Source organism: Empidonax traillii, unplaced genomic scaffold (assembly GCF_003031625.1).
Source record: "Empidonax traillii isolate 1590-97213 ecotype Southwest subspecies unplaced genomic scaffold, ASM303162v1 scaffold135:size1941959, whole genome shotgun sequence".
Lineage (NCBI taxonomy): Eukaryota > Metazoa > Chordata > Aves > Passeriformes > Tyrannidae > Empidonax > Empidonax traillii.
Genome location: NW_020955328.1, coordinates 491,907 through 513,704, shown reverse-complemented (window position 1 = coordinate 513,704; position 21,798 = coordinate 491,907). Strand labels below are relative to the sequence as shown.

The following is a 21,798-nucleotide window of genomic DNA, read 5'->3' as shown; positions in this document are numbered from 1 at the left end:
TATATTCCAGGCAAATACGGTCCAGATGCCTCAAAGTCATGTAGTGTTGGTGCCTGGGAAGGTAATGAGACCAAAAATGTCTTTTGTTGTTTTATAATCCTGAAGGTGGGTAGTGACTGTCAGTGATGTGTTGAATCCAGATTACAGCTTGAACTCCTCTAAACGTAGACGGGCACAGGAGTTGATTTGGAAATGCACAGGTGTTTCTTTAGGCAGCATGCAGCGTGGAGCAGCCAGCCTGCTCCTGCTTTATAGCGTGCTGGTGACATGCCTTAGCTTTACATTTTAGATATAATTACAGCCTGCATTCCAGGTCTTCAGAACATAGGCACTATATCTGATCTGCCATGGCTTGCTTTCTAGTTCCACGTGGATTTGGTGTTGAATTATTTTCAGAACTACACTGCTGTATCAGGTCTGTAGCAAAAGCTATAAAAGTAGGTGAAATGGAGAAAAAAACAGGCATAGACTTTTCTACCTTTTTTGTGTTAAATATATATTTCTCTTGATAAGTCTTTAACTGAACTGAAATGGGAAATATTTTTGGTAAGTTATTACAAACACTGCACAGAATGTTGTACTCTGGATGCTACATTGATACATCAGGCAAAACGTTGACCTACGGGCATTCTGAGACTTCCTTAATTGCAGAATAAAAGGCTTACTAAACATATGAATTAAAAATAAGGCTCAGAGTTGTAATTCAGATCAGATTTGCTTTTTGTTTTGTTTTTCCTGAATCAGATAGTTGTTGGAGCTCACTCTGTCGTAATCCCTCAGCCAGCTTTACTGATGTAGGCTGAAAAGTGGAAAAAAGATTAACCCAGCTCATAAATGAGTAGCTTTCTTGTATTCTCCGACTCATCCCTGCCAGCTTAGCAGGTGATGGATTCCGATATTTTCTAGTGTAAGGTCTGTTTGCTGCACTGAGAGCAGCTGCCTGGCTGTGCCCTGGTGATTGTGCTATGGTTGAGCTTTCCTGCTGTACTGGGGGGACAAGATGGAGGCGGGAGAGGAACTCGATGTTTTATTTTACTTGTTACTGTTTTTCTTTCCTATCAACAGATAGAGACATTTCTAAGAACCTTTTCGGGTTCTAACAGTTATGCCCAAGAAGCATGGATGTTACTTCAGTCCTGTGGAATCTGGTTTTGAGTACATTTGTGCCAAGAGTCGTCCTATTCTGTGTCTTGAGTTTGATAAAGCAGCTTTTTGCTTATGGGGTTTAAAACAAAATCAAACCATTGAAAATCAGTTTAAATTGGAAGGACGCGTTATTATATACTTGCTAGAATTTAGCAACATAATCCACAGGTGTAAGAGAGCAATTCTTGCAGTCTAGTTCATCCGTAAGGACTGTAGCTCTAATTGCCCGGGAATACTCCCAAATAACCACTTTAAGTCCTCTTGTTAATATATTATAAAACAAAATACACTGTCAAAGAACTTTGTAAGGATCTCCTGTGCCAGCCACGTAGCAAGAGGCAATGCAACAAGAGTTTCTCCTGTATTAATGCACAAATAGATCTTCTCAGCTTTAGAAATTGTGGAATTTAATTCTGATTGTATCAGTTCAGTTAGTCTTTAATGGCCTTGGTCTTAATAAGTGACAGGCCCTTCACTGGGTTTGTAAAGTTACCTGAAGAGAGGGAGCTAATTGAAGTGGGATTTTGGATTTATTAACAATTTACAAGTAAACTCGAGGAGTTTCCTTTTGGGCAAAAAACCTTTTAAGGTCAGTAGACTGTGTTAGACAAACGGCCTGAAAGTTGGTAGCATGTGCTGGACACTCCGGAAGGTTTTGAATTTTACACGAGTTGTTGAAATTTTAAATGATTGCAAATTAAAATTTAAGTTTGAACCTAAATGTGAATAATCCAAAAGTAATTGATTTCACAGTGTGAACTTGCTTATGTGTTTCTGGTGTTGGTGATGGCTCATGTGCTTTTTTAACACCCAGGTGCCTCATATTAGGTGTGCCTGAGCTGGCAGTCTGAGAATGTGACCTCAGATTTTGTCTCCTTCAATAAATGTTCTTGTATAATATTATTAAAATGTTGTTGTAATAATACTTAGGAAAAAATGGTCTTGTAGCTGAGTTTATTAATAGTATTAGGATTCTGCAAAAAAGGGCAAAAATGTCCAGTTCCTAAAGCACAGCAGTTCACAGCTTTGCTGAGCTTTCAGAGCTGCATGGTGCTGGTGTGTTCTGTATCTGCTGATGCATTGGCTCTCTTAATTGATGCCATGTATCTCTTCTAATTTTGAATATAATGAGCTGCAGTTACGTGTTTAGTGTACGTAGCTTGTGTTTTTGTAGGGAAGACTGTTTATGGAGCCTAAGCAACGGTCGTAACAACTGCAGAAATTGAATTAACTTACTGTTAAGTTCCTGGAGGAGCTATGGATGTATTTGAGATGTGTGCTATCAGATGTGGTTGCTGGACAGCAGCAGCAGAGTGAACCTGGGGTGGTGGTGCTCGTGTATGGAACAATTCACTGCTGTGTCAGTGGAGAACCTTGAACCATGAACCAAGGAATGAGGTTGGAACTGATTTTCTTTGTTTAACTCATAAAAATTCAAAGGGTAAGACAAAAATAATAAAATACAGGAGGGACAAATGTGCTTGTGAGAATTATGGGAGGTGGGAAAAGTGCTTAAGAACATATTAAGGCTGACTGACGGTTTTTTGTAATAGCTGGTAAGCAAATGTTTCTGTAGGCTTGAGGACTGAAATTACCGGAATGATGAAGATTTTGAGCCTGGAGTTCCAGTGGTGAGACACTCTCATTATGGTGCTGATGAGGATTTTCTTGGTGAAAGGAGCCCTGGCTTAAGTAATCAGAGTAACTCAGGCTGTGAGAAGCCTGTGAAATGGAACTTCTGAAGCTTATAAAGGTCTTATCATAGAATGTAACACATCTTCACATTACTCTGCAGCTTTACTCAGGTGACTTGAAAACTCTGGTTAGAACCAGCACATGTCTGTGAGGAATACTGGTTCACCATGACCTTGGAGTGGCTTTGTGCTCTCTGTATGTCACTGCATGGTGCTTGTGTTGGTTTTCTTACACCTTTGCTGTGGTAGCAGAGCACTGCCAGTGACTGAGGTGTTGGCACATCACTCCCAGGGGAAGGGGAGCAGGAACCTCACTGCAGGTTGGGTGGATCATAGAGCTCACTCGGGAGTGGCTTTTACTGGGACTTTTTCTGAAGAGCACAAATGGGCATTGTTTGTCACTCGAGCCATTTCAGGGATTTGTTTATGGTGTTGATCTCCAGGATTATTTTTGACCCTCTTGATAGGAGCAGAGGAGAGACAGTGGAGAACCTTGAACTGGCTGATAAATCCTGTGGAAGATGCATAGGTTGATTGTGATGGCAGAGTTTGGTACCTTGGGATACATTTATGAAAGTTCTTGGATTTGGAAGAGCTTCATAAGAACTTAATGTGAAACAGCCTCTTGAAGGCAACCCGAGTGGAGAAGTTCACATGCTGAGTTGGTGTGTGCTGGCAGGTGGTCAGCACCGAGTGCGGTGCCTTCCCCTGCTATGACTCCCACAAGGCTCTTTGAAGGGCAAAAACTCCTTCTAGGAGCTAAATCCCTGACTGAACCAATACCTTGCAGGAACAAATGTAGCACCTCAGTGAAGGTATAATTTATACCATGAGTTAGTAACTAGTAGTTAATGGTTTACTTGGACTTCTGTGTTTATGGCTGCAGTTATGTCACAGTGCAATGTGTGTGTTTCTTGGAAGCAGCTGGATGGTGGTGGCCTGCTTTGTACAGGCAGACCACGGTTAAAGCTGGAGCAGTGAGTTACTACAGCTGCCAAACAAAGCCATGGCAATAGGAAATGAAGGGCTTTGGGGAATCTGGCAAAATAACAGAAGTTTCATCCTGCTCTATTTCGGTGAACTGTTATATCTGTGGGTGTTTCTGCAGTAATTAACAGCAGGAGTCAATAAGTCAAGGGTTAAATCCAGAGACACTATTTTACTAGTTAGACACTATTTTAGTAGTTAAAACTAAAAAGCTGGGCTGGGTTTGATTCTAAAAACTTCTGGCCTCAAGTATGCTTAGTCTCATGGTAGGTTTGCAGGGGAGATGATTTGCTTGAAATGAATAAAAACTTAATGTCCAATTCAGGGTCCAGTGTCTTTGGCAGACATAGGTATTCGAACCAAATTTTAGTGCTGTTTAGCATCCAGTGTACTCTGTTAAGTAAAAGCATAATGAACTCTGAAGGAATTTACAGACTCGATTTATGTTTTTAACGTGTACAGAAACAGGCACTTTTAGGAATTTTAATTCAAGTAACTTTGCTCTTGCTTGGTGCCAGTTCAGGTAAATGAACAGGTATTTTTTGGCAAGTTGGGACTAAAATGCCCATGAGTTAATTTGATTCCGTAATCTGCTTCTCAATTATATTTGGCGAATACTTACGGAAAATAATCTTTAAATGTCTCCTGAAGCAAGTACGAACACTGTCGTAGAAATACCTGCGGCCAAGTCTTACCATTTATTGGCATGATATATCATGAACTGAAGGATATTTTGACAATCTCTTGCCTCAAAGTGATTATTTTTTCGCTACCTCATTGCTGTGACTTTGTGTGTAGCTATTGTGCTTGGATACCTCCCGTAGAGCTGTCTCAGCTAACAAATGGAGCTGAACCTGTTTCAATTTGCTGTTGGTGCATTTATGAATGGTTAGCAGGTCTCTCATTAAGTTACTGCGAAGTTTTCTAGTGATCTAGGAAGCACTCGAACCACACTGATACCAATCAGTGGAAGGCTCCAGTGTTTGGAGCCAGGAGGCAGCAGCTGTCTGTCAAATCCTCTCTCTTAGTCACCCTCAGGAAGAGGGTGTTCCTGCCCACAGCAGCTCAGTGATGCCCACTGGCAGCATGGCGTGAGGCTGGCTGGGTGCGTGTGCATGGGTGAGGGGTGTGTGTATGTGTGTGAGCTGCCCAGGTGGGACTGGCTGTGGGCGCAGGAGCACTGCAGTGGCAGCGAGCGTGGCCTCAGTGGGGCGAGGCCTGTGGCCAGGGCAGCTGGTTCCAGTGACAGGCTGGTGCAGTGAAGCTCAGGAATCTCTGAATCCCAGTTTAGGAAGATGGGAGGGGATAGGAGGATGTGAAGAGACAGAAGGTCTTGGTTTTTTTGGCACCTTTTTTTTTTTTTCTTCCTAGATGAGAGGGTCAGAAGAACCTGCACTGTGCTGTTTTCTACCTTCCCTTACAGGAGAGGATTCTCCAGCTTTTTGGGTGTTTTTGCCCAGTGTGTTGCTCTTCATCAGTAGTTCTATGTATTTCAGAAGCTTGTGCAGGTGGTAGTTCTTTGTGGGTTGTTTTTGTTCCCCTGGCTGCCTCTGGTGGCTGAACAGTGGGCACTGGGAGCCCTGATAGGCGATGGAGAGAACTGGTTAGTCTTGCTCTGCTGAAGTCTGTGTGTCACAAAGTCTGCTGCAGCTAGAGAAAAAGCAGTACACAGGGTGGCACGTGTGTGTAAATAATGTTGGTTTGGGCTTTTGGGGGTTTGGACATTTTTGCTTGAGTGTTTTTGGTGTTTTGGTTTTTTTTCTGGGGTTTTTTATTTGTTTGGTTTTTGTTTTGGGTGGTTTCTTTTTCTATTTTTATTTGTTTGTTTGTGATGGGTTTTGTTTGTTTTCATTCTGTTCTGTTTTTTTCCAGGGTGTGTATTTCCCTAAAAATACTTGGCCTTCTTTTCAGATGGCTCTGTAGTTAAAAAGTCAGGAATACTAAGCAGGGTGCTTGGAACAACCACTTTTCACAGGAGTGAGGTACTGTAGATCAAGTGATTGGTGTCTTGTGGCTCAGCTGTAATTTGCTAATAGCAGGAGTAGCTGCTTTGCCCTGTAGCTGTTGTAGTTTATCCAGTACTAAAGTCTGGTTCTCACTGACAATTCGGAGTTAGAATGTGGAGCAGCCCAGGTTTGGGAAGTGTCAGGGATACTGGAGAAATTTGGGGTTACTTTACAATTGAGAGGGAAAATGTATTTCTAACTAGGTGACATGTCAAGAGTGGCCTTCCGAACATGGTTGCTGTTATTTTTAGACAAGTGCTATGGTTGCATCTCCTGGATACCACATCAAAATTGATGAGATACTGAGATTTTGACCGGAGGCAGTGCACTGGATTTACTGGACACTCACTGCACAGGGGTGATTCATAATACAGACGCCACCTTCATGTTTAGCCTCTGGCGGTAGCAGAGGTGGATTTTGGCCGTTTCTGTCTGTTGTGTCCGGCGCTCCCAGCAGCGCTGCTGTGTCTGAGGGGCCTGGGCTCGTTCCTCTCCACTGTTTCCACCAGCAGTGCCCTCTGCAGGCTCGTCTCAGCACTGAGACGGAGTTTTTTCAGATGAACTACATTGCCAATAATTTCCATGGGATGCTCTGGGTGTGTACTGAGCACGGGGCATCTGTGGAAGCCCAGTTGTCTCTTTACCTGGTAGGAATTAGGGATGGGGCAAGAGTAAATGAAATGTTTGCTTCTATTCTCTGAAAGGGTGCAGCCTGTGCTCTAGTTTTCATCTGAATTGTTTCTGAAAGAGCTGTTGGGGAAGAGGTTACACTGATTAAGTAAGGCTTTGCCTGTTCAGAGTGCTCCTGTCCTAACTAGCTTGCAGGGCAGTATTATGGTGTGCAGCATTTGATGAGGAAAATCTACCAGCAGAGTGGAATACAAGCACCTTTCAGCTTAAGCTCATTTTGAAGCAGACATCAGAGCCTAGATAGGTTTAGAAACAAGCCTCTGATCCCCTGTGATGGATAAGTAGTCATTAATGGTACAAGCTCAGTATTTTCTTTATTTTTTTTCAGAAAGGCTATTATTTAAAAGAGGCTCCTTACCAAAATTGTTCCTGAGCTGTGCTGGTGAGCTCTGTGTGCCTGTGTGAGTAGGGAGGGGCAGAGGTGACAGGCAGTGGGAACACACGTGTCCTCAGTGTTCAGTGGGGAGTTCACAGACCCACCTGCTCTCCCTGAGCCTCTGCTGTTGTCTGTTCAGTTTATCTTGGTGCTGAAAGATGGTTGACCAAACTTGCTGAACGTCTTGAGTGAATGTTGAGTTCTGTACAGGCACCTGCCAGGTGTGCAAGAAGTGCCATTTCAGCGCTTTCCCATGGTCACGGTGCTCACACAAGGTCCCTGCAGTGTGGAGATCAGAGGCAGTGCTGCCAGCGTGAGTTTGGTGATGTTGCCGTGGCAGAGGTTGAAGCTGCCCAGTTGAAGCAGATTGTGCACTGAGAATGCTGCATTCATGTAACTGAATCACAGGATGCTGACAAGTATGTGTGGGAAAAATGAGTCTGTTGTGAAAGGCACAACGCAACACTTGAATTACCTCAAACGTCGGATTTCAGCCACATCACAAATTAGCTGGCGCTGCCAGGTGTGTTGTGATCGCACCACTGCCTGAGCCCAGCTGCAGTAACAGGCCTGTGGTAATGGTCACTGATAAGACTGAAGAACTGTTTAAAAATTTGCTGCGCCCCAAATTTGGGCGAGCTGAAAGATTAACTGTAGGTAAACCATGGTAACATGTGACTGAAAAGAAGGCAAAAATACCATCTCTTAGTATGTGGTTCTTTTAACTTCCTCAGGTGGTGTTAATGGAGTGGGAAAAGTCATTTGTCTGTTATAATTGTGCAGCACTGCACCTGCAAGGGTCCCATGCTGGCTTAGAGACCTCGTCTTTAAAGCCACTGTTTGGGTAAATCCAAGAGAGCTGCCTGCTGAGTGCTTGTTTCAAGGAAATGAATGCTGTCTCTTTCTCCTCCTTGTAGATGGATTGAATCTTCTGTGTTGAATGCCTCTGGATTTCCTGTTGGATTTCACGTCTGGAAAAATACGTGTGATTTAAGCCACTTTGTGGCAGACTGAATTGTGGATCCCGGGTTCCTAAGACTTTAGCTCTTGAGGAGAAGCCGCTGCTCGATCACGTTAAACCTGACATCTCAGCCACGATGGTGCTGTCACAAAGGCAACGAGATGAACTGTAAGGGATCTTGATTTTTAAGTTTGTGTTACATTTCTATTAAGTTTCGGTTATTAACATTTGTTTCCCAATGCATTTTAGAGTAGTTTAGTTCACATGCTCATCATATACTGTCTATTGTGGTTTAGATCTCTTTAGTCTTCATTTTTGATAGAACTGCTGGTATTTGATAATAGAATTGGGAAATGATGAAAATATATTTTCGAAGTTATTAACGGCATAGAAAATGAATTCCTCAATCTATGGCAAACACTTTGCAATATAGCCTGCAAACTGATCTGTTAATTCTACTTTTATCTTGAGTAAATTATGACAATTTTTTGCTATTTCACTTCAGAAAGTTGTAGACAAGGATCTGACTAGAATGTGCTACATTGTGATGACAGTCTCCCTTTGACTCCTTAAATTGCATTTCAAACGTTTTTTTGCAGAAATCGAGCGATAGCAGATTACCTCCGTTCCAATGGCTACGAGGAGGCCTATTCGGTTTTTAAAAAGGAAGCTGAGTTGGATGTGGTGAGTTCAAACAGGATTCTTCATCTGTATTTTAATTTCAAAGTTTGTCAGTTTTATGGCATTTGCACCTGTTTCAAGCGTGTTTGTCCCTTACCTGTTCGCTCAGGCAGCTTTAAAACTGAAGGTGATGAACTTGCATAGGTTATTGGCTTACCAGAAAAGGGAAAAATAACCATTGGGTGACTTGGCCATTTCTGAGCGAGTGGTTTTGTAACCATATTTGAAATGGTCTGAGACTGTGCAGTTTTGAAGATTGATTTCACCTGAGAATGTTTAAGAAACAGGAAGGCAAAACTGGATTGCTTTTGTGCTCTCCTTTTATCAAACAGAGCAAATCTTTTGAGATTGGAATTGCATCAGGAGTTAAGTCGTTGCCTGAATCTGTTGTGTACCCTTTGGGTAACTGTGTAGTAGGAGGGCAGGCCAAAGCCAGTTTATAGAAGGTGATCATCCAAAAAGGCCAGATTAGGCGGGGCTTGGAGCAGCCTGGCCTGTGGAAGGTGTCCCTGCCCATGGCAGTGGGGCGGAACAAAATGAGCTTTAAGGTCACTTCCACCCCAAACCAGCCTGTGATTCTGTGGTTGTGTGCCCGCCTCTGATGAGCAGCTCTGGTCAGACTGTATGGATGCCAGTGACTCAGACCACTCATTTCTTGCAGCTTCATTCTGTTGACTTACCTTTGTCACAGATGATTGTTGGTATCATTTTTAACCTGCTGCCTGTTAGCAGAGGAGGTGTGCATTTCGTCTGGCTACAGCTATATTGAGTAGTAAACTTCTGTGTGCTGACTCTGGATAAATCCTTGCCTTTTCTCTGTTACAAATCTTGCATTGTTCTTTTCCCAAAGTGTGTGTTTGAAGTTTGACTTAATTCCTCTAGTCTACTTCTAGTGTCTAATAAGTAAGTAGAAATGACAAATTGAAATACCATACTTATAATTGAAAATCCTAATACCACTCCCCTATCTGCCTTATCTATCGACCTAATTAAGTTTCCTCTTCCCAAAGGTTAGGAAGGCAATCTAAATAGGCTAGATGGTCCTGAGGGAAAGAGGAAATGCTGTTGCTAAAAGTTTCACGTGATTTTTTTTGCAAGAACATCTGAATTGGAGTGGGCTGTACTAAAATGAAAAAAAAAAGTGAAAGGCTGAAATTATTTGAGTAATTTAGAAGGATTCAAGTGTAGCTCTGCAAAGAGGGATTTAATTTTTTGTATGGATTATTCATGCAGATAACTCCAGCTTTTACAAGTGCCCCTAAAGTAGTAGGTTAACATCTAGCCTCTGACCAAGGTGGCCAGTCCTTAGAGCTTTTATCTTTCATGGAATAAGCCATGGCATTTCTATTTCCCCATACCTGTGTTATTCTGCTTCTAATTTAGGATTATTCTAGTATGAGATTGTCATTTTGTACGTGGAAAGAAAGAGCAGCGTGTAGTTACTCTTCTGTGCCTTTGGTGTTTGTTTTTATGTATTGCTTTTCTTCCTCTTTCTTTATTTAAATGTATCTCCTCAGAATGAAGAATTAGATAAGAAGTATGCTGGACTTCTGGAAAAAAAATGGACATCTGTTATAAGATTACAAAAGAAGGTACGTGGAGATCTGATGGATTTATTTGTATAAAAAATTAGCTCTGAACAGAATGTTCCGTGTTTTCCTTGTCAGACAAATGCAGTGGTAAGACAATGATGCCTCAAAGATGAATGTTTAGGGCTTGAGTAGGCAAAATAGCTAAATTCATGTTGTAGGAAATGTTTTGTCTATCTCAGTGCTGACAGAGCCATCCTCTTAGTGTCTTTGTAAAAATTCCTGGGCTTCAGTCTATGGATTGCATGTGCAGTCCTGAAGCTGAAAAGGCAAGAGGTGCCTCGAGGCGGTGGGTGAGTGGGGAGATGGAATAGCTTGTGTGCGGAGGGCTTGGCTGGGTTAGAACAGAGGGAGAATCAGTGCTGCCCCTTGTCTTTGGCAGTGGCCTGAGAGGGAAGGAGCCATTAGCTCCAGTGCATTAGAGTGGGGGATTCTGCTGCAAGTGGAGAGTACAAAGCTCTTTTTAGTCGTGCTTCATTGGCTTGAGAGTGTATTAAAAGCAAAAACCCCCTAAAATCAGTGTATTAACAATGAAGACCTGTCTCTTGTGCAGGTAAATACAGCAAGGGTCTATTTAGCCCTGCAGTGCCTCTGTTGTTGGTTGTTGGCATGCCAGCTCCAGGGAGGTCGCAATTCCTGCAGCAGTAGCTTTGCTTTTTGTTAGCACAACCTCCTTTGGTAGTTTGGCACAACAGTAATTCAAATGTATTTGTACAGGGGATTCTGTAGAACTTTTTTTTGTCCCTGTGAAAATATTTGGGAATTTGAGAAGAATAAATGATTAATGATTAAATTATTAAAGAGTAAGCTATAAATTATTAAAGAATAAACTATAAAGGATTAATTTAGGTTTGATTTTTAAAAACACCAGTGCTGCTGAATGTTGGTAATCATGTTGGGCCCATGCAGTCTTTGCTTTGCTGTGAGTTTAGGAGTCAGTTGTGATTTGGATTATTAATGCAAGAATGTGAATTAGATCTTGTATAAAGCCAGAAATGAATATTCTCTTTAAAATTCATGCACTTAGGTAATGGAATTAGAATCGAAGCTGAATGAAGCTAAGGAAGAATTTACATCAGGTGGACCTCTTGGTCAGAAACGAGACCCTAAGGAGTGGATTCCTCGTCCTCCAGAGAAGTATGCATTGAGTGGGCATAGGAGTCCTGTCACTCGAGTCATTTTCCATCCAGTTTTCAGTGTTATGGTCTCTGCTTCAGAGGATGCCACAATAAAGGTATGTGTGTATTGTGGAGAAATGAGCTAAGCCAAGTCAGAACTGTGCAATAGGTGACATCAGTGTGTCAGGCGGGACGTGTTGGACTGGTGGAAGGTTGGTTATTCCTGGTTCTGCTTTAGTAGGGACAGTTCTTTCAAGTATGGTATCCTGTATTATCTACAAGTTTTAGTTTTATGCTGGTCCAATTAATGTCTTCAAGAGTATTTTACTATCCTTTGGCTTTAAGGAGGAATGAAGCTAATGTGGATTTAGAGACTTTTAACCTGTTCCCATTTCTGCAGCAAACAGACAGGGCCAGCTGAACCAGCGACAGCTCCGTGTGCGGTGAATGTTGTGGAGGGGCCTGATCAGCTTTGTTTTCTTTCCCACTTTGTTGGGTGTTTTTTGGTGGTTTGTTTTTTTGTTTGTTTAGGATATAATTTAAAATGAAATATCTCAATTTTGTGCTTGAGAGACACAATAAAATCTGGAGGAGCTTGTTTTGTTTTAAAGGCTTTATTTGTGGTTAGATGATAGACGACTGACTTAGGAGGTGAGAACGGGAGTTCATGCTCTCCTGCAGTTATTAACTGCAAATATTTGTTTAATCTCTCAACAATGCTGTAATCTGTGAATGTCTGAATGTGTGTGTATCAAACTCTTCAGAGGGGTTTGAATTATCACCCCTAACCGAAAGCATTCTGAGTATTGCTCTGTGGTATGCAGAATATTTGCTGTTCCGTTCTGAAGAAAGCAAGTGAATTCTGGAGCCACAGTAAAGCTTGGGAATGGTGAGAGGGATGTTAAAGATGATCCTTTCCCCACGACTGAAAGTGGGCTGTATTGCTGGAGTTAGGGAGCTGGCACAGAAAGAAATGGAGAAAAACAAAGTGGATTTGTTCTATCCAGTGTTTTCTAAATTGATCTTGTTTATTTTTAAGGGTACTGGCTGTTAAAACTTCCATATACAATGGAACTTGTTCTTCTGCTGGGTTTATAATACTTTAGCTTAACTGAAAAGCAGTTTTCAAAACGCATGAATTCAATTAATTTATAAGTAACAAAATCACATAAAAAGAATGCTTATTTTTCTATGCTGTTAAGCCTTTTTAGGGTTGTCTGTCTTTGTTTCTTGCTCAATTATTGAACAAGGTGTCAAACTGGCCTGCAGAGTGCAAATGTGAGGCTGGAGAACACGAAGAGTAATGGGCTGCCACTAACGGATTGTCTGTTCACTTGTCAGGTGTGGGATTACGAGACAGGAGACTTTGAGCGAACCCTGAAGGGGCACACAGACTCTGTGCAAGATATTTCCTTTGACCACACTGGCAAACTCTTGGCCTCCTGTTCTGCTGATATGACCATTAAGCTATGGGATTTTCAGGGTTTTGAGTGCATCAGAACTATGCATGGTAAGGTATAAAGGGATTGATTTAGCAGTCTGTAAAGTGAGATTTTTTTTTTTTTAATCCAGGAAAACTGCTGATGTGGAAAGGGGTTGTAGACCAGAGTATTGTCCAAAATAAAAAGAGGGGATATTTTGATGCTTTGAGTGCTCTGTAAATAAGGGATACTTGTAGCATCTGTGGAATGAAATAGCATCTCAGATCTGCTATGTGTGATGCTGTGGGAAGCATCCCATAATGGTACTGAAATGAAATGGCAGTTAGAGGGATTTTAGCACTAAAGATTAAGTACTTATTAGACGACGAAACTGCCTTCAGATCAGTGAAAGATTCCCTCCTTCTGCCCTCTGTGTCCCTGATGCAGGGCTGCAGAAAGGGAGATCTGTGCCACAGGAGTTGTGGCTGCTGCGTGTGTCCGATCACACAGGAAACTGCCCTTTGCACTGGGTTCAAAACCCCTAGGAAAAATGGGAATGTGCAACAACCACAACTGTAGGATTCTAATATTGACAGCAAATATTTATTTTATAGTCTTATGTAAAAACATTTCTCTTGCTTTTAGTATCATCTTGGAGGAATGGTGAGTAGTAGCAGAGAATGTTTGAGATCTACAAAAATAAACACCCACCTTTAGATATACCCAAGTACACAGAAAGCAACTTTAAAGGATGCTCAGCGTCTGGACTGGGTGGGTTCTAAAATTATAGATGGTTATTTCAAAAAAACACAGGTTTACATGTAAAGATTATTCCATAAAACATGCACTGCTGCTGTAGCTAGTTTCCCAAGATAAAGAAATGGCAAGTCCTGTGTGCTCTTTGAAAACTCTACCAGTGCCACTTAATAAAGGTTTTATTTTGGTTTTAGGTCATGACCATAATGTTTCTTCAGTAGCCATCATGCCCAATGGAGATCATATAGTTTCTGCCTCGAGGGATAAAACTATCAAAATGTGGGAAGTCCAGACAGGGTAAGTGCACTTTTGGGCAAACAGCAATACTGGAACAAAGCGAGCAGAAAGCAGTTTGTGTAGGAATGGGCCACAGGAATCCGAATGTTGGCAGACATTATTTGAATTGAGGAATAATGGTGTGACCTGAAGGATTCTGCCTCAGTCACTGCACAGGGGTTTAGGTGTTAGTACTGATTCATTAAAACTAACTAGGTTTGTCCTTCTGGGAGCTATGAGGATAGAACTCCGGACCAGTTAGGAAAACAAATTCTCTGGTTAACCACGAGTTTAGAGGGAGCATCTGTTACCTTTCTGGACACACATCAAGGTGTATCCTGATTATTTTTTGTCATCTTGCTTGTTTCATTCATCAGTTGTCTCTAATATCTAAGTGATCTGTAAATCTCTACTTGTTCTTAAAATACCTATTTAATGCAAGTAGTCTTGTCAACTGTATTTTTCCCTGACCTTCCTGCTTTCTGCCTGAACAAGGATTTGTTGTCTCTTAGCTGTCTCTTCTTTCTCATGTCAATTTTCTCTCCATGAACTGTTTATGGCCTTGTCCATCACCAGCCAGAACAGACACGTGTGTACTAAAATATTTTATCTTGACTACTAAGAGTAGGTCAAGCTCCTCGAATATCTAAGGCACGCGTAATGGGTTATTTGATGGTGGCTGAGTCGTGCTGTGGGGTTTTTTTTGCACAGTTACTGCGTGAAGACTTTCACGGGGCACAGAGAATGGGTGCGCATGGTGCGGCCCAACCAGGATGGCACCTTGATCGCCAGCTGTTCCAACGACCAGACGGTGCGCGTGTGGGTGGTAGCGACGAAGGAGTGCAAAGCTGAGCTCCGAGAGCACGAGCATGTGGTAGAATGCATTTCCTGGGCTCCTGAGAGCTCCTACTCCACCATATCAGAAGCTACGGGATCAGAGGTAACGTTCCCAGGCTGTCACACGAGCACACACGGGGAGATGTTTGTCCGTGCTCTGTATAGCGCTGACAGCGGCTGAGCTTTGGGCTCAAAGGGCCTGGCAGGTACAGCAGGTGTATGGGTGCTTGTGGCTGAGCACCTTGGTGTGCAGTTAGTCCCCTTGGCTTGACAGGATCCAACTTTTGTGTTTATCAGTAAGACCTACCTTTGCATTAGTGAAAGTGAACTTTAGAGAGAGGCTCTGTTCTGGGAAGGGCGAGAATGGGACCGCTGTGTTATATTGCAGCAAAAAAGTGTGGAAGGCAGCTGCTCTGGCAGAATGTGAAGATTATAGGGATGCTTAGCATTTGGAAACTGGCAGGAGGAGGGAGTCAGTCAGAAATGCAGAGTGAAGCTGCCTTAGGTTCACTGTGCTGGAATCAAACTGATTGCTGTGTCCTGCTGCACAGTTATTGATGGGAGAAAGCATTCTGTAACTAATGAATCCCCGTTTGTGTGACCACAGATACCTCTTCTGGTGAGCCTTAAGAAAGGCTTGCTACAGGCTAGCAAAACTTTCCTCCTAAGGATGCCAAAGTATAGAAGAAGTGAGCTAGACACTCATTCCAGTTTCTAGCCTGGTCCCCTGGCATTGGTTGCAGTCCCACCCTCCACCTCTAAAGGGCATGGACGCTCCAGGGGAGAAGTAGCTGCACTGAACACAGGGACTTGTCTAGTGATAGGTTTTACTGGTTATTTCAGTGAAATTTTACTTGAATCCCTAAAAGATCCTTATAATCTCTTAATTATATGTAATTCAAACAAGATTCTGAGTGTCCCTTCGTGTTGCCGTGAGGGCTCTGTGGTGGGGCCTCCCCTGCCACCTGCTGGTGGGATCGGGCACAGCCCGCACGGGAGCGCCTTCATTGCACACCTGGCACAGGTGTGGCCCCCAGAGCTCGGCCGTGGGCCACACCTGCATGGGCACACACAGAAATGACTTCACAGTAGGAAGTTCTCAGAAGTTCTTCGTCCTGCCTCGCTGCAGGATGTTTTATGAGGAGTGTGAACACACAGGTATGCGTCAGCTGTATCCTCGCTCGTCCCGAGATGTGGGACTTAAGCTGTGCCTGCTGTTAATAGAGGATGTCTTGCAGTAGGCAAGTGTGTATTCAAAGTGTTACTTGGCTTGTGGCATCAGCAGGACATACAACCATTTCTTTTAACAGGTTGTTTAATTCCTATTTTTGTGTAAATCTCCTAGTATTAGTACCAGTGCTTGTGACCCAGCTTTAGCACTGTGGGTTTATTCACTATAAGCTGTCGTACAATCTGATTTTGGTACTAAGCAATACCACTGGGAAGGGATCTTCTTACTTCCTCCATGTCTCCCCTCCATTCCATGTATGCCATAACTTAAACCATAATTTTCTGTAGACTAAGAAGAGTGGCAAGCCTGGGCCTTTTCTGCTGTCTGGATCCAGAGACAAGACCATTAAGATGTGGGACATTAGCACTGGCATGTGCCTTATGACACTTGTAAGTCCATTGGTGTTTTGTGGCAGTCACAGCAGAGTACGTAAAACCAGTTCTAATGAAATGTGTTATCTTGCATGTTATGTTATGAAGAGAAGCCAGAGTTATGGAAATAAGACAAATGCTGGAAATACAGTTTTAATGCTTCTATAGTTCAGATGTTGTTGTTGCTAAGAAATACTGCCTCCAAAACCACAGTGTGAATGCAGTACTGTGGTGTAGGTTCTGTAATGAGTGGCTTGGTTTGCCTGCAGAAATGCCGACAATGGTCTGAATTTTGTCTCCTGTAAAGAGTTGTGTTGTTGCCATGTGTGGGACTTACCGCAAGTCATTGCCTGCTGTTCGGGATTCTGGCGGGACTGGGTGGTGGTGCTGGGAGTGGAGAGCAGATCGGTGCAGATCACGAGAACTGCTGTTTGTTTGCCTTCAAGGACAGGAACACACATTGTTGGGAGAGCTGATAAAGGTGTAATAATAGAAAATGGAGATAAACTCTGAGCAGTAACGGGTTTCAGGAACTCGGTGCTGTCCTTGCGGGGCAGGGCGGGGGTCCCTTGGTGTGCTGTAGTGTGAGCTGTTGGATGCTCAGCTCTCAGCCTGCACCTGCTCACTGATCTCTCCTTGTGCACAAGGTGGGCCATGATAACTGGGTACGTGGTGTCCTGTTCCATTCTGGGGGAAAGTTTATTTTGAGCTGTGCTGATGACAAGACTCTCCGTGTCTGGGACTTCAAGAACAAGCGATGCATGAAAACTCTGAATGCGCACGAACACTTTGTTACCTCTTTGGGTATGTATTGCTCCCCGTGCTCACTGCCAGGGCAGAGCCAGAGCTGCAGCTTTGAGCTCTAGTGATGCCTTGTGTTCTCTACATATTAATCAAATAAGGACAGAGAGGAGTTGGACTGTGCTGGATTTTTCCACTTCTCCTGCCAGTGTTGCACGTGGATAAGGATGTTAACTGCCAGGGAGTTCTGGAACCTGTCACTAGAGCGTGCAGGGGTCTGGGGAGTGCTCTACTGCCAGTGCTTGCCCAGCAAAAGGAAAAAAGGGAGTGTGTGCACAAAACAGAAAAAATTATTTTGAATTCCTGGTCATTGCTGGTTGGTGTTAACAGATCTTGGTAGCTGTTAGTTCTCTCTTGCCCTGGTGAAGCCAGAACAAACCAACCCCTCTCTGTTCAGCAAAGCTGCCTTTGCTCTGGAGTCTTCTCTGCTTTTTTCTCTGGTTTCCCCTGGCAGTCTGTAGCTCCTTCAGCAGAGCTGTGAGTTTGGTCAGCGGGGAACCTGAAGCTGTTGAGATTCCCTAACCAAACTGGCAAATCTGATTAAATGCAGGACTTGACTTCCCCCTGAAATGGTTGAGGACAGCTGATGAGAATGGGGTGAGGAACATCAGACCCTTAGCAGGGCCTGGTTAAATCTGGAACAGGCTGCCTCAGTTACAGTGGAGCCTTCCTACAGTGAGGCTGATTCTTCTTGCTTAGATTTCCCTGTCCTGACTGAGCCAGCCCGACACTGATTTGTATAGATGAAATGCTTGGAGATCTCCTGAAGAACAGTACATACCAGCTCACAGGCTGTACTGTCTGCAGCAAAAAGAAAAAACTCAAGTTTCCTGATTCTTGAACACCTCCTATTAAATACCTGAAGTTCTGTCGCTGAGTAGGATTGAAAGGTTGTATCGGTGTGAGATATTTCTTAACTATCTTGATTTCTTTTGCATGAAAGCTCCTTTATAGCTGAACTGAAAGTAGATTTTCACGCTTTACAAAATTACAGCATGAGAGAATTTGCCTGCAGAAGTACAGCCACAATGAGCTTTGGAGTTTAGCCTGTAGCTGGTGGAATTATTTTGAAAAATCAGCGCCGTTCAGTAAGAGTGGGGAATGCTGAAGTTTTGGGTTCATTGGTAATGTGAGCTTTTGTCTCCTGGCAGATTTCCACAAGACAGCCCCGTACGTGGTGACTGGGAGTGTAGATCAAACAGTAAAAGTGTGGGAGTGCCGCTGATGGAGTTCACAGTGACCCCTTTTCCTCTGGATGCACTCAGATACCATGGTTATCCATTGAGCTCTGTTTAAATAAATATTGTCCTTTCATGTAAATTATTCTGGATGTAGATTGAGCTTATTAAATGTTACACACAAAGTATTCATGCATGGTGAATCCAAATTGTATACTGTAAATTTACATACGTTGTCTAGAAGTACCATAGGTTTAAGAACATGGGCTGGCATTGGTCACATCAGACCTGAGAAGGCAGAAGTGGGATGATTGGAATAGGGCACTTAACTGAATAGTTGACAGTGTCGTTATGTTGGATAATTTACCTGTTTTTCTTTCTGCTGTCTGTTGGTGCCTGAATTGGTGACCTCATTTGGGAAAAGTTTTGTAGGGCTCTTTCAGAAATGTGTATCTATGTAACATCACTTAAGTGTGCTTAATAAATCTTCTCTAAGAATACTAGATAATAAGGCTGCAATTCAGAATCTTCTGAACCTTATATGTAATTAATGGAAATAAATTAAACTCTGGAATATTTGTCATGAAACATTTGCCAAATCAACAGAAAACACTTGTTTTGGCCTCCTATCACGCAAGGGTTGGTATATTTATAGAACTGACTGTAAACCTAAAATAAGACAACAAATCTTAGTAGCAGCTGATGTGATAAATGTATTTATTTTTTATTTGGTCATTGGTTAAGCTGTGCTGTTAAACTAAGTTTAAATGGTTTTTTGTTTGGTTTTTTTTTTAATGCTAGACAAACTTCCAGGAGGAGTTGTCCATCCCACTAGAGTTTAGTGATCCAGTTTCCAGTAGAGCTTCCTCTCCCAAATGACTGCCATGGTCCAACTTGCTGTTTGCTTTCCATGTTTGTTAGAGATGTGCAATTCCTATTACACAGCAGGATCAAAGGACTCTTCCCTCATTCACTGGCAGGAAGTTGGGGTATACAAAAGTTTCCTTAATGCCTCCTTGAAAACCCTTTGACAATGAGGTGATCCTCACCTTGGCAATGTGGCTCCAATAGAAACATCCTGGGGTTTGCATATGGAGAAATACCTTGGGCTGCCGCATTTAAACGCTTTAAAGGAAGCACTAAATACCTTGAGAATCAGCTGACAGTGGCTGGTCAGATCCATGAAGGCCTCTAAAAGAAAAACACCATGAACAAAGCCCACTCCCATCTGTGGGAATCACGCTAAACGCTAAAACCAAACCCAAATCCTATCAGCAAAACCAGCCCAGCTCGGTTATTAGTATTTATGTTGTTTGGTGTACACAATTTTTGATTTACATATCCCTAAAGTTACATATTTTGATCTGAAGTGAATGAAAATATTATAAATTAATATTTTAATCAGCATTTTTGTGACAGATTCCATTGTAGATAACAAAGAATTACAATACTTATCAAACTAACCAGGTCTTTTTAAAAATCCACTTTAAAATTGACAGTACAATGAAGAACCAGGCTGATGTTTTAACAGGTGAATTTGTGCTTTATTTTATTCCTTTGGTTTAATCCGTGGCTTTTAAACTGTCCCTTTTAAAGCTGAGAGTCCCTGACCAGCTTAGGGTGGGCTGGAGGGTGAACACACTGCACTGGTGGGGGAAGAGCTTCCACAGTTGCCCCAGAAGGACCTGGTGTTCTGTGGGAGGAACTGGATGGGGGTGTGGGATCCTCTGGGAAGGGTGGAGGAACCAGGGTTCTGATGTGGGGGTTTTCAGAGCCAGTTTAAGATCCAGGCTAATCTCTTAAATCCAGTGGTTTCTGTCATTCTTGGTGTGTGTTGCTGCAGTTAAGCATGCACGAATAAAGTCTGTTTTGTTTGTTAGCTGCTTGGACTGGAAACATTTGCTGCTTTTTTTCCTGTTAGAGAATTCCAGATACACAAGTAGTGCATCTTAAATCCCTCCATGCATCTGCAACTGTAAATTAATAACATCTGTTTAATTCCTGGTAGGACCTAGAAACTTTATTTAAGTCTAAAATAAACCACCCTCATGTACATAACTCAAACCTGAATGAGAAATTAAAGGTACCTGTGATGTGGAAGTTGTCTACTGCATTTTTTCCCTGTAGCAAGCAAGCATTTACCAGGACAACCAGCCCCAGTGTCACTGCTGCTGTGCAGAGTGAGCCTTCTCCTGGGGCTGCAGGGAATGATCTCAGGGATGGTCCCCGCCGGCCCAGAGCTGAAGGCCTGGCTGGAAGGGAGAGCCACACCACAGGCACGGGGGTGAGGGTTCCTGGTGTGGCTCTGCGACACCGCTGTTCAACTGTCCCCACTGCTTCTGTCAGCTCATGCTGTGCCTTTGCTGTGACCAGAACCACAACAGTGAGGTTACTGGGTCAATTATGAACTTAATGTATTGGAGGGGTCGAGAGGTTCACTGCTTGTCTGGCACTTCTGACTAAAATTGGCAACACTTACCAGGACCCACCTCTGGCCTGTGTTACCAGGGAGCCACTGCAGACCCCTGAGCTTAACCCAGCCTGGGCCGTGCCACATGGGCTGAGAAGTGCAACATTCATTGTGGTTTAGACAGAATCTGGAAGTTGATGTTTTATAGCATCTTGCACTTTAGGAGGTGAAACGAACCCGTCCTGCTTTTGTGTGTGGTGTGACCAATGTGTGCCCAGGGCACTGAGGAAAGGAAAACAACCCCCAGCTGGTAGTGAGTTGGGGCATGGGGTCCCTGCCTGCCCTCTGCCTCCTCCTGTCCATGTGAACTGCCTGAGAAATCACTTTAAGACAGCTCCTGACTCGCCTGAGAGCTGTTTAAAAGGAAATACATTTTGTTTTTGTAGACGGTGGTGGCTTGGTAATCCGTTAATGATTTGAATCTTGCAGATGCTGAGTTGAGTGAAGGAAAAGCGCCCTTGGAGTGAGCTGTTGTGTCCAGCTGTACATAACGTCCGTGTATTAAATCAATACCGAGAGTCCTGTAGCAAGAGCACGTGCATAGAGGGGGGGGATGGCTGGGGGGGAGCGGGGAAATCGCGTTGGATTTGCAACTCACAACTGGATTTAATTGGCCTTTTTATCTTTCCACTGTGTCATGTAAGTAGCTGCTTTCCTGTCCTGCCTGTCCCTCAGGCTTCCCCAAGTTCATTCTGAAGAGAAGTTAGCAAAGTCCTCATAATTTAGAGTCGATTCCAACATCGAGAAGGCAAATGTCAGATGTTTGTTCAAGCACTGTTAGAGGTTGCAATTGGAGAGAACAGTTCCTAGCTGTAGGAGTTAACTGAAGCTATTGACACAATTAAAATTGGTAAAGGAATGTATATAATATTGCTCTGTGTTTTACAGTAAGATTTGTTGCTCTCAGACTGTGTAAAACAAAATTTATTCATGTTTTCTGCATATTAAAAAAATCTTATTGTACCAATTGGTAAACTATTAAATGCATATAAAACTAGATGTGGTTTTGTTTCCTTGGATGCAAGAATTAAAACTATTTTGAGGAAAGCTATTGGAGTTTCACCCTCAGATTTTGCTCCACACCTGCTTTGCCTTTGCTCTAATTTTAATTTGACTTGAGCTCACCTGAGGGCAAGAGAAGCAGTTTTGAGGTGGTTGGTGGCAGTCAGAGTAGTGAGAGGTTTTGTTGTTCAGTCTGGTGCTATGGGA

The 21,798-nt window shown here is 42.9% G+C and overlaps 1 protein-coding gene across 2 annotated transcripts in view; it reads left to right on the top strand.

Annotated features, from left to right (window-relative positions):
• PAFAH1B1 (platelet activating factor acetylhydrolase 1b regulatory subunit 1) overlaps positions 1–21,586 on the top strand; it is a 28,669-nt gene extending 7,083 nt beyond the window's left edge. The window contains exons 2-11 of one of the 2 annotated variants that reach the window (XM_027883786.1): positions 7,817–8,028; positions 8,460–8,544; positions 10,059–10,133; positions 11,158–11,364; positions 12,590–12,758; positions 13,620–13,722; positions 14,413–14,641; positions 16,057–16,158; positions 16,788–16,944; positions 18,093–21,586. In XM_027883786.1, coding sequence (XP_027739587.1) covers positions 7,997–8,028; positions 8,460–8,544; positions 10,059–10,133; positions 11,158–11,364; positions 12,590–12,758; positions 13,620–13,722; positions 14,413–14,641; positions 16,057–16,158; positions 16,788–16,944; positions 18,093–18,166 — 1,233 coding nt within the window. In that variant the 5' untranslated portion in view covers positions 7,817–7,996 and the 3' untranslated portion in view covers positions 18,167–21,586. The remainder of the gene's footprint in view (positions 1–7,816; positions 8,029–8,459; positions 8,545–10,058; positions 10,134–11,157; positions 11,365–12,589; positions 12,759–13,619; positions 13,723–14,412; positions 14,642–16,056; positions 16,159–16,787; positions 16,945–18,092) is intronic. The other variant, XM_027883787.1, reaches the window with a different exon arrangement.
• The last annotated feature ends 212 nt before the right edge of the window (positions 21,587–21,798 follow it).